At 49.2% G+C, this 11,961-nt stretch overlaps 1 protein-coding gene across 1 annotated transcript; it reads left to right on the top strand.

Annotated features, from left to right (window-relative positions):
- Nucleotides 1–868: 868 nt before the first annotated feature.
- On the top strand, nucleotides 869–8,330 carry LOC308272289 (spermatogenesis-associated protein 31E1-like; the record flags this gene model as incomplete). The annotated part of the gene is made up of 7 exons (XM_080709031.1): nucleotides 869–937; nucleotides 1,606–1,830; nucleotides 2,744–2,801; nucleotides 2,858–3,006; nucleotides 3,436–3,509; nucleotides 3,656–7,395; nucleotides 8,251–8,330. The coding sequence occupies 7 exons, from the start codon at nucleotides 869–871 to the stop codon at nucleotides 8,328–8,330; spliced, it is 4,395 nt and encodes a 1,464-aa protein (XP_080565157.1).
- Between the last annotated feature and the right edge of the window lie 3,631 nt (nucleotides 8,331–11,961).

Here is an 11,961-nt window from a genome sequence, read left to right as displayed (position 1 = left end):
TGTATGTTCTATTTTTCCCTGAATTTCACTTTGAGAAGAAACAAAACAATCGGCCCTTTCTACAGCAGAGAACATAATTTCTTCTTCGGTAACTGGGCTTTTATCATCATTAACATATTGGAAAAATAACTGTCAAATACCATCTTCATCAGACCTCAACGTAGGCCTAAATAATGATGAATTTAATATACATTATTAGGCCCTGATGAAACGGCAATATTCTATCAATCATTGCTTCTTTTTTTCCTTTTGCCCTAAGATTATCTCCCCAATATTGAAGCATGCATCCCAGGGAACTGTCTAGGCAAGTTCTGTCACAATTCCTTCTCCCTTCTCCCTGAATCCCACTTTTCCAAAGGAGAATGCCTATCACCAATTCTAATCTTATGATTTTATATTCTGAACCGAAGGCTCAATCCCCCCTTTTCACTGAAGGTTTATTATATCTATAGTCACTTTGTCCATCTCCAGCCATTTCCCAAAGAAATATGCAAAAAGAGGGACTTGTAGCTACGGGCAGGTTGATATAAAGCCCTGCCTTGGTCCAAAGAACTGTGCTATGCCATATGAAGTCATCAGAGAATATTAACAAATCCACAGATCAGGATTTTACATTCACATGATGTCCAGGGCACATCTTATCTACATAGATATGATCTCCAGAATGATCAATCCAACCACAAAGGAAATACTGGGCCACACCTTGAGATGTTTCTTAGGTTATACTGTGCATGAAGTTACCTGATTGCCACAGTGCTGGCTTGGCCTAGTCTGCATTGCTGGTCAACTTTCAACATCGAGTTCTTTGCCAGCGTGGGGGTGGCAGATGCTTCCTCATCCTCAGGCTGCCAAAACATGGCAACAGGACATGTCTCCTCTGGAGAGGTTCCCTAAGGACTGTCCTGGCAACTATTCTATCCTGGATGAGCCCCCAATTGTGAGAAAATGAAGTTGGTGATAAACACTAAAAAATTATCCAAAGGCAAAATTTACATTTACAAAACAGTGCCTGCTACAGAAAAAAAAAAATTAAAAAAGAAAAACCGGGTAGACAAGCACATTAAGCAGGAATCCCACCCAGCTGCCTACTTGATAAAATCCTCTCCATGGCCTGATTGGTGAGGGTCTGGATTTACAACCCTGCAATTGGCTATTTGGACCAAAGCATTACTAAATTTCTAACCTCATCAGCCTAGAGAGCTGGGGACTGAGAGTTTCAAGATTCTGAGAAATGGACAAAATAGGATGTCGTAAAATGGAATCAATACAAAATTGGGAAACAAAAGAATGTTAAAAAATGAAAGTTAATACAGGATGAGGACACACAGGATGTCATGAGATGGATAATACTAGTGGGCATGTCTTGTTTGGGCTTAAAGAAAAGATCTTTTATCTCTTACAAGTCTGCCTTTGACAGTTTGAGCAAGTAGAGTTGGGAGGAGGGGGCAGGAGGCCCAGCAGGGTGGAGGTGCAACTGGGCTGAAGGGCGGGGGAGGGGTGGCGGTGGCCTCTGCTCCTGGCCCTTCCCCCACTGCCAGGATCCTATTGTGATGAAAGGTGGCGGGTCTGTGGTGCTGGCCTGGGCCCCTCTCCCTGTTCCAAAAGCAACTCTCAGAGCTGTCTGTGGATGAGAGTGGGATTCAGACAATGGAGAATCCTCTCTTTCCTCTGAGAAGCACTAGTGCCATGTGGCTGAGCCCCGGTTCTGCAGCCTGGGCAGTGGATATGACCCTCGCCTTTGTGAGTGGACTGCTGCTCTTCCTCCTGATAACCCCTTATCTCCAGAGCAAACCTTCCTTCCCATCAGCTCAGAAACAGAACATCAGAAGGGTAAGGAACCTGTGGTCAAAACCCAACAATGATTCTGTTCTCTTTTTCTACTCTTTCCACTGTTCCAAACCAAGTACAGAAACTGCTGACAGGGGCCTTGTTCAGAGGCAGACCATCATTCTTCAGTGTCTGGCAGACAGGGCAGGGTGAGGGTGGGCACCTGGAGTTCTGTAGGCGACAGGGTGTGAAATCAGACACCTGGTTCAGAGGCCCAGCCCAGGACTTCTGAGAGTTGGAGACCTGGGTTGGCACAGGCCTGAGCAATGGCTGACCAGCCACCAACTCAGGGCCAGGGCCTCTGGGCCAGGCCTTTCCTCTGTGTTGGGCTTAAGGAGGCTGTGCTGAGTCTCTTTGGGCCCCTGTGGAAGGGTGGAGTCATGTCGGGTCTCAGAAAGCAGAACCCAAGCGGGAAGCTGAGTTTCAACTGTAGGAATTTGTCTGATTTCCTGAGCAGAGCATGTGACACAAGATATCGATGGCGAAGACTGTGCAGAAAATCCACTTTGAGATGAATGTGGTGGTACACAATTATAATCCTAGTACTCTCAAGTACTAGGAAAAAGTACTCTCAAGTACTAAAAAAGCAGGTTAAAGGCCAGCCTCACCAATTTAAGGAGACCTTGACAATTTTAGCAAGAACAAGCTAGAAAAGAAAAATAGAGATGGGAGTGTGGGTCAGAGATAGAATGGCAATAGATTCAATGCCCAGTACAAGAAAAAAAAAATTACTCCTTTTGTGATTTTTGAAAGAAAAATTAAAAAGAGAATTCTGCCACTTTAAAACTGAGCTCTGATAAAATGTGCTCTGATAGCTAAGTATAAAAGTTGTGTAACTGAGCAAAGAAGGATATCTAACTTGTCCAGGGGGAAGAAAGTGAGAACCGGCCCAGCTTCTCTTTCTCTCTTATCTCAGCATCAGATCGCAAAGAGAGGGCACAGCAAGATCAGGAAAACAAGTGGTGCTCACAAAGGTAAGGCTTTGCACGTCCACCCTGAGATGAACTGACCTCTCGCTTTTGTGCTGGAGGGACAACTGCCAGGTCCAGAGGATGTCTGTGGCAGAGCCCTGAGAGGAGGGCACCAGGGAAGTTCTATCCAAGACATGGATCAGGACAAAGCAGTGACGGGCAGGGAATGGATGGTGTCCAGCAGGGGCTGGTGTATGCCACCGTGAAGGTGTGAGGCTGGATTCAAAACTGGGAATCCTGGGTCCCACTCTGAACTGAACAAGCTGCCTGTTTGCTGAGGCAGGTTTCTCCTGGAGATGACATGCCTTTTCCCCCCACAGGGAGGTTGTGAGGACCTCCCAATCTTGAGGACCTTGAATTCGGGAGGCACCCTGACATAATAAAGTGCAGCTCCTCCCTGTAACTGGCATCGCCGTGAGGGGTCCTGGTCCTCCTCCAGGCTCTAATCCCCGACGTCTCCCCTCGAGGACCTTCCACTCAGGCTCCTGTAAGATCCAGAGCTCTTCTCTTCTCCACCACAACCCAGTCTCTATTTCCAGCTTGTAGAGAGTGCCTGAAGGAAGTACAGGAGGCATGGGACCTGACTTCCCTTCTTCACAGGTAAAGATGGTCCAATTCCCCCTGTCCTTCCTATCAGGATCTATATTGTTACCCCAAGGTCCAGGATGACCCAGGGCTGACCTGGGGGGAGACCCCGAGTTGGGAAGGGATGTGAGTGAAGCCCAGGGGGAGGGAGATCAATGGCTTTGTGAATTCAGGGCATGCTGCAGCGTGGAGTGAGCATGCGCCAGTTGCCAAGCTTGCCTTGTCTCTGGAATCCTTATGACAATGTAGTTCATGACTTTGATCTCCTGCAGGCATCTACAAAAGCTCTACAAGAAGAAATGTCATCAGCTGTTCCATGAAGGCAGCGCAGGTGAGACACTCCAACATGGGCCTGCTATGGCGCACCAGCCCCCTAGGCAGCATCAGGAAGAGCCTGCTCCAGCCACCTCGCCCCCACTGGCTTCTCTGGTTCCTGTGCCTGAGCACCCTCTGCCTCAGGCCTCATCCTTATCAGAGAAACCTAAAGAAATGCAGTCTGCCTTGAGCGGCGTCCCAGTGGGTGATGCTCCACAGAGGTCCCCTCTAGGTAACTCCTACCTGGCCTCGCTGATCACAGCCATCCCCGGCCTTGACCACCTCCACTGCTCCACTTCCTTCATCTCCTGGTGGTGGGCGACTGCCAAGGCCTTGTTTTTCTCCACTTGGGTACCTGGCAAACCCCAGCAAGGACATATTTCCCACAATCCACCAGAGGCATCATGCTGGGGAGACCCCAGGCACTGGCAGGTAGAGGCTGGGGGCGCCTCTTTCATCCGCCCTGATATCCAGAAGCTGCTGGAGATGCTGATCGCCAAAAGAGTAGAACTGAGAACGTGGAAGGAAAAGGAAGAGGGTGGGTCCTTTTTCAAACCCACGAGCCTAGAGTACGGCCTGGGTTCTTTGGGGAGCATGCTGAGGTCACTGGGTTTCAAGAGAGACACCACTGCACAGCCCTTCTGTAGCACGAAAGGGGGAACAGAGCAGCTTCCTGGTGCTCAGCAGCTACCGTACCCCGAGGAGTCGGGGGAACGTTTAGAGCCTAAGTACAGCCAGCTGTTGTGCTGGGGTCTGCCTTCCCTACACAGCGAGTCCCTCGTGGCCACTGCCTGGGTAGCCAAGCAGGCTTCCAAGAAACGAGCCTCTAAAGTTAGCTTCAATGAAGTTACCAAATCTTTTCCAATTGAAAATTATCTTGATGAATCTCCACAGCCATCCCTGAAGGAGCCCTTGCCCCAGGTTGTGGCCAAACCCCAGCCTGAGATCAAACCCCAGCCTGTGGTCAAACCCCAGCCTGTGACTGAAGACCTGCCCCCACCTGTGCTTCCCAATGCTCAGGTTCCATGCTGTCCTCCACCATCTCCACCCCCAATTAGTACATGCCGGGGAACTTGTCCAACCTCTAAGCAAAAGGCACAGTCTTTTATCCCAGTCAAAGAGCAGCATTTGGAATGGCCTCTGCAGAACAGAATGAAATGGAAGAAGACTTTACTGTCCAAGATAAAACAATCTCGTGAAGCCTACGGCCAACCCAGTCCCGATGCTCTCCAGGATATCTGGGGCTCCCAGATGACTACGCTCAGCCCTTCTTCTCCTGGGACTCCTAACAAGCCTCAAGGACAGCCAGAGCAAGGCAGTCAAAAGAGATTCCTCAGACATGCACCAACTCCAGACCCTCCCCTCAGATTCCAAGCATCTTGGGAGCCCAGGCCATCTTGGGGCCAATTCCTTGGGACTTGTTCCTCCCGGGCCAAAAAGAAGCATGGCCCGTCCCAGTTGGCCCAGCCCTCTGTTCTTGCTAGTGAAAACAACAAGGGCAAACTGAAGAAGGATTCTGATCAGCTTGAGAAAACTGGCAGGAAAGGCAAGGTAACATTCAAACTAGAGGACCCAAGCAAGGATATGGAGCGAGATCTGAAGAGGGAATTGGAGGATCTAAAATGGAGTTTAGGAAGAATCGCTGATAAGCAGGAAATGGAAGATACAAAAAGCAGCTTGAGGCGGCTCAGGAAAGGAGACTCAGGGCATCACTTAACCAGGGACAAGACACAGCTTGAAAAAATCCTGCAGCCCCATCTCGGGAAAAAGTTGGGGCAAATGAATGAAGGCTTGATTCCTGTGAGTTTACATCAATCCTGGAATATCCCCAGTCACACACGCCCCGAGCCCACAACTCACCCCCAACCCCTCAATCTAGAGTCCCTGAAGGGTCCCCGATCTTATATGAACATTTCCAACACACTTTCCTTCCTGAATCCCAGAATTTGTGAGCTCCTAGAATCGGATATCAGGTCTCGTGCAAGGAACAGGTGGCCACCCCCACAGACCCTTGACCCCATGGATCTCAACTTAAGGAAGGCTCCAAACTTGTCTTTTTCAAAACCTGCTCTTTTCTCATTGGGATCTAGAAAACTTAAAGCCAGCTCCATTGTGAAAGTGGCCCATTTCCTGGAAGAACTCCCTCAGAAAAGTCCAGGAGAGACTGTGATTAAAAAACTCTCAGTTCCTCCTTTGAGGAGTCCCCTCCCTGCCTCCTCGCCTGCAGAGGTGCAGAAGGCCTGGAGAGAAAAAGCATATGGTGGCAGCCAGGGGACCTCCGGGACCCCTCCACCTGCACAGGAGGGCCCCCTGTCATCTCAGCCACACAAATACAGTCTCTTGGAGAGAACCCAGCAGAGCAGGGTTATCAGAGGGTCTGGGAGATGTGGCCTGGAGCCCAGGGCAAGCGTGGCAATGGGCATTCAGAAGCTACAGGAGGAGAGGAGCCTCATGGCCTCAGTAGATCCCAGCGGCAGTCAGCCCAGGGCGGAGATCAAAATAGGAAGCCCATCTTCAACAGCTGGAGAGGCCAGGGAGACTGAGGTGGAGAAAGCCCCTGAGTGGGAGGTGACAGTGGGCGCCAGTGTGATGGCCAACCACCAAACCATCAATGTGAATCTGAGGAGCGTAGGGTCTGTGGTGAACAGCACAGGCCCCCCACCCTCTAGAATTTCCATTCCCAAGGAGTCAGGGGACCAAGGCCTGAAGGCACAGGTGGCTGGGGGGGTTGAGCTCAACCTGCAGGTGGGGTCACAGAAGCAGCCTCGGGACTCAGCCCTTGGCTTCCTGGAAGACACTGGCGCACCCCACACCACAGCCAGCTTGCCTTCTCAGGCCTCTCTGTGCAGCTGCCAGGGCGGGAGCATGCCAGCCGTACCATGTGAGCACCCCAGGCCTCTCTGTGAAGCTATTAATAGCAGGATGGCAGCCTCCCTGGGTCAAGACAAGGAACAGGAGCAGGAAGCACCCACAGAGAACGACAGCCCAGAAAGGAAGGACTGCAACATACTAGATCCAGGTGATGCTGTGGAGGACTATGAAACACCCAACCCAAGAGAGGAAGAAAGGATTGAAGAGGACAGAGCCTCCCCAACCATCGAGCTCAGCTCCCCAGCCGAGGTCAGTGAAATGGACGGTGAGGGGTCCTCCTCATGCCCTGCAGAGGGGCAGGCTCCCCCAGGAAGCCAGGTCAAGAAAACAATGACAGACTTTCTGCAGTGTCTTCAGCCCAGGAAGATAGGCAGAGGGCAGGTTTCCCCGCGGATTCCCCGTAAGTCCCCACCTGCCACTGCCCAGGTTCACGGCCCAAAGGCATACAGGCTCTGCAAAGAGAATGGGACCAACAAGGCTCAGGCACTCACAGCTGTTGTGGGACACGTCCTAGTGGGTAAACTGGGGCTTCGGAATGAAAATAACCAATTAGAATTAAGTAGGCACAAAAAAGACCAGGTCCTGCTGAGTAAGGAATCCTCCTGCCAAAGGGGTCCCTGCAATCCAGAGCAAAGTAGCTTGATAGGAGACAAGGTCTGTGGTCAGGAAGCCAGCCCCAAGGGCCAAAGCCAACATGTGTGTCCGGAGTCAAATCAGCCGTGGGTCAGAGACAAAGACTGCTATCCAGACGTGCCATTGAAGAGGCCTGTGGGTCTGGCCACACCCTACGTACAGAGGCCAGTGGGGGCCGGGATGGCCAGGCCCCGTCAGCATTATTCAACTTATTTGTTTCAGAAAGGTGTCCATGGTGGTCATCCGGATGGTGTCTCTCCTGAATATATTGAGGAGAGATTATTTTTGTAGAAAACATTCATGTAAAGAAGAAAAATGTTTTGTCTTATGTAAGCACATATATATGTGCTAATGATGGCTTCCTACTAGGTGACCAGTGCTTCCTAATACATGTTTGCTCTCATGTGTGGTAATGGCTTCCGTCTGTGCTGCACTGGACCATAGAGAAGGGGCCAATACCTGCTTTCCCCAGGGATGCATCCAGCAGGGACAGGGCAGGCAGGAAGTGAAGGGGGCCTTGACCGCCACACACCCAGACTCCCCACTGTAGCTGTGTTTATCGCTCAGGTCTTACAGAAGCAACAAGAGAAAGTCCTTGGGATCAGTCAGGACAAGGCTGCCCAGGAAGGCCCACCCTGGTCTGTCTCCACCCATCTTCCCCTGACTCTCTGTAGCTGGAACTCTGCAGCTGTGGTGGGAACACTGAGGCTCTGTGGGCCCACAGGCTTCGCATGTCACAGGAGAGCACAGGAGGGTGGCTGTGGCATGCTGGCTCTGTGATCGTCCGGTCCACCTGGATCTACTGATGGGCAGTAGCGGAGGCCTAAGCCCCAGTCCTTCTTCTGCTGGTGGAGCTGGCAAGGCCGTCTCCCTGCCAGCCCCTCTCAGCTCAGCCTTGAGGACAGCTCAAGTCATCCACCCACCCGGCCTTCCTCATCTCTAGGGTGCAACTTGCAGCTCTCCCTGTTCTCTCTGCCTGTGGGTGGGAGCCACAGGGTGGCTGCTGGGGACTGATGGCCCCTGCCAGTCACCTGCCTTGTCCTTGCAGAGACCTTCGACCTTGGGGCTCGTGGGTCTAGTGTGGTGTGGAGAAGAGCCAACAAGGTTGGAGCCAAGGTGGGAGGTTGAGTGGCACGGGGTCCCCGAGGGATCCAGACAGGGAGCCCTGCCCTCCCACTTCTGGAAACCAGCTGGGGTGGTGGGACATCAGGAGCCCAGCTGCTCACCTTGGTGCCACCTCCAGGCACCCTGCTCTGGCTCCCAGATGAAGGGTCTGGAGAAGCCCTCCAGCTCCCAGCTAGATTGGGGGAATCAGAGCCTTGAGACGGGGAGACTAAATTAGAAGGGCATGTGTAATCGGCCTGCATGTCATTGCTACTCGAGTTCCTGGAGATGTGCTGCCAAGTGCTGGAAGAGCCAGCACCTGGAGACTCTGGCTGGGACTCCAGTCTGGTGTCCGGTAGACACGCACAGGGCCCCAGCACTTTGCCCAGAAGAACAGTGAGACTCAAAAGGGCTGAGGGCTGCTCTGGGGTCGCACAATCTGCAGGCATCAGGAACCTGCTTGCTCATGGACGAAGAAGAGAAGCCATGAGACAGGATCTGAGCACACAGGGCAGTGACCTTCCAAGTGCAGGAGCTGACTGGGTGCAGACACAGGCCAGGCTTGGTCCCAGCTCTGCTTCCAGCACAAGCTCCTTCTTCCTAGTGGACAAGGGGTCCCAAGGCAGGGTGGGAGGAACCCATGTTGTGCCAGATACCCACATGGGGTGGGTCCTGGGCACCACTCGAGGGACCTGTGAATGCCCCGGTGTGGAAAGTCCTGAGCCAGGGGGACCACTGAAGCAGAGGACACAAGCACCCACATGTATGACCAGGGGTGTGGGTTCTGCAGGCCTGGTCCTGTCACCTGTGATGGACCGACAGCCTCCACAGTGGGGCCAGGCCCAGGAGGCACTAGAACAGAGCTGGGGTCTAGAGAAGGCCCGTTCCCCCCAGGACCCCAAGTGGCAAGTTTGAGTGCAAAGGAATCAGACCACAACCTCCGGTGTTTGGAGGGGACAGGCGTAGACTGCGGGAGCCTAAGAGCCAGAAGCAACGGGGACCCTGTGTTCTCCGGGTCTGGCCTTGTCCTCCATCAGAGGAAGGAAAGCCAGTGACAGGGAGACACCACAGGGACTCCTGAGGAGCACACAAGACCTCCACAGAACCCTAAGTACACCCAACATTGAGACTCCAGAGACCCACAAGACCTCAGAGATCCCAGTACACAATGCCAGAGACACATTGAAAAGGTCCCCGCAGAGCCCTCCACAGACACCCACATGAAGACCTCACACGGGGACTTCAGAGGCCACTGCAGAGACAACAAGCTGAGAAAGCACGGAGGCCCCCACACACTCTTAGAAGGCTGAGCAGGAACAGGTCCTCTGCAGGGGTGCGAACGTGCCCACCGCCCGCCCGCAATGCTCATGGACTTCGCCTTTTAAATGTCATCACGTTTTCTTAGGAAACATGCTTAGTTTCCACAGGCAATCCTGTAAAACCCTTTCTCAGATTTTCTTTTCTTTTTTTTTTAATTTAATTTTTTATTGGTGCACTGTATTCATACATCATAGTGGGATACATACTTTTGTAGACATACATGCACACAATGCCCAGTCAGCCCCCACCTGATCCCCACCCCATTCTCTCCCTATCCCTCCCTCCCATGCTTGGCTTAGTGGTTGACATCTAGTATTATAGCAATTTATCCAAAATTAAAAATGATAATCTCACATAACAGTTTCATTTGTCTGATACCAAGCTTTTGATGACTTGAAGATAACATTTCAATATTTCTTTTTGCTTTCTTTCTTACCAGAGAATATTTTTTTCTATTTTTTTAGGTGAAACTATCATATATTTATATATTTATTTTTCAGAAAAAAAGATCTATCCTAAAATGGAATATGGACTCTAGGTACCCAAAACGATCTTGAAAAAGAACAAAGCTAGAAGATATATATTTTCTGATTTCAAACCATATAAAGCTACAATAATTGAAACAGTGTAGTACTATTCTAAAGGCAGATATATAAACCATTGGAGTTAAATAAAAGCCTAGAGCTAAATTCTTCCCTATGTTGTCAAGTTATTTTTGACAAGGTTTCCACGAACATTTGGTGGTGGAAATAATAATCTTTTAACTAAATATTGTTGAAAAATACTAATTACATGGAAAAGAATAAAATTGGACCCTTACCTAATCCCATATACAAATATTAACTCAAAATAGATAAAAGACCTAAATATAAATCTTAAGACTATAAACTTTTAGGAGAAAATCTGGGTCATAAAACCTCACAACATTGAAATTGGCAGTGATTTCTTGGTTATGATTTCAATGGCACAGGCAACAGAAGAGTATACAAACTCCCTAAAAAATAAAAAAAATATTGTATATCCAAAGACAATGTAAACAGAGTTAACAGTTGCTAATAGAATGGGATAAATTATTTCCAAATGCTATATCTGAAGGTATATTAATGTTCCAACTAGAAATCCTAAAAATTAACAACAATAAAGGCAAACAATACCCTTTAGAGATAGGTAACAGACTAACATAAATAATGAATCTCCATAGATAACCAATCTTAGTTGTCTGTTGGATGGAAAATCTTGTTTCTCTAGTTCTGGAGTGTGTTACCTATTTCTTCTTTGTAGTTAATCTCTTTGAGTATTTTCTTTAGTGCTGGTTTTGAAGACATAAATTCCTTCAGTTGCTGTTTGTCATGGAAGCTTCTTATTTCTCCATCTAATTTGATAGAAAGTTTTGCTGGGTAGGAAATTTTTGGCTGGAAGTTGTTTTCTTTCAGAGTTTGGAATATGTTACTCCAAGCCCTTCTGGCTCTCATGACTTGGTTTGGGAAGTCTGGAGTGATTCTAATTGGTTTGCCTCTGAATGTCACTTGGCCCTTTGTTTTTGTTGCCTTTAAGATTCTCTGCTTGGCTTCCACATTGGTCATTTTGACAATTATGTGGCGTGGGGATCCTCTTCTCCGATCCTGTCTAAAGGGAGTTCTATAAGTTTCCTGGACCTGTGTATCGACCTCTTGCTCTATGTCTGGAAAATTTTCTGCTATTACTTCCTTGAAGAGATTGTTGATCCCTTTGGTTTCACTTTCTTTTCCCTCCTCTATTCCAATTATTCTTAGGTTAGCTCTCTTAAAATGGGCCCATATTTCTTCAATATCAGATTCCTGCTGTTGGATATTTTTTTCTAGATTAGAAACTATGCGTTCATTTTTGGAATGATCATCTTCTAAGAGCGAGATTCTGTTCTCCATGTGTTCTAATCGGTTGTTTGTGCTTTGAATTGAGGCCTTTACTTCATTAATTGCATCCTTTATCTCTTTTTGGCTCTCTCTGAGTTCTTTTCGAAGCACCTCTATTATTTCTACAGTTATTTTCCTGATTTGATCTTCTAGAAATCTTTGATTTTCTGTTTTATTGGGTTCTGATGTTGTGGGGTTGTGTGCATTTATTGCTCCAGTATTATTCCTCTTTCCCATGATTTCGGATGTTTGTGCCTTCTCTGGGTTCTTCCCTTGGGTCACTATGACTTCACTTAAGGTGTTCTGGATCTCGAGTCAGTAGTATCTCAGACCCCACTACTGCTTTACTGGGTTGTATCACAGAGTCTCCGACCCAGAGAGTCGATAGAGGCTGCTTTAGACTGTGGGGGGTGTGCCAGGTTGCCCGTTCTCCTATGGTGTGA

Source organism: Muscardinus avellanarius (genome assembly GCF_963383645.1).
Source record: "Muscardinus avellanarius genome assembly, chromosome: 13".
In the NCBI taxonomy this organism is placed as follows: Eukaryota; Metazoa; Chordata; class Mammalia; order Rodentia; family Gliridae; genus Muscardinus; species Muscardinus avellanarius.
This window is presented reverse-complemented; position numbering and strand designations above follow the sequence as displayed.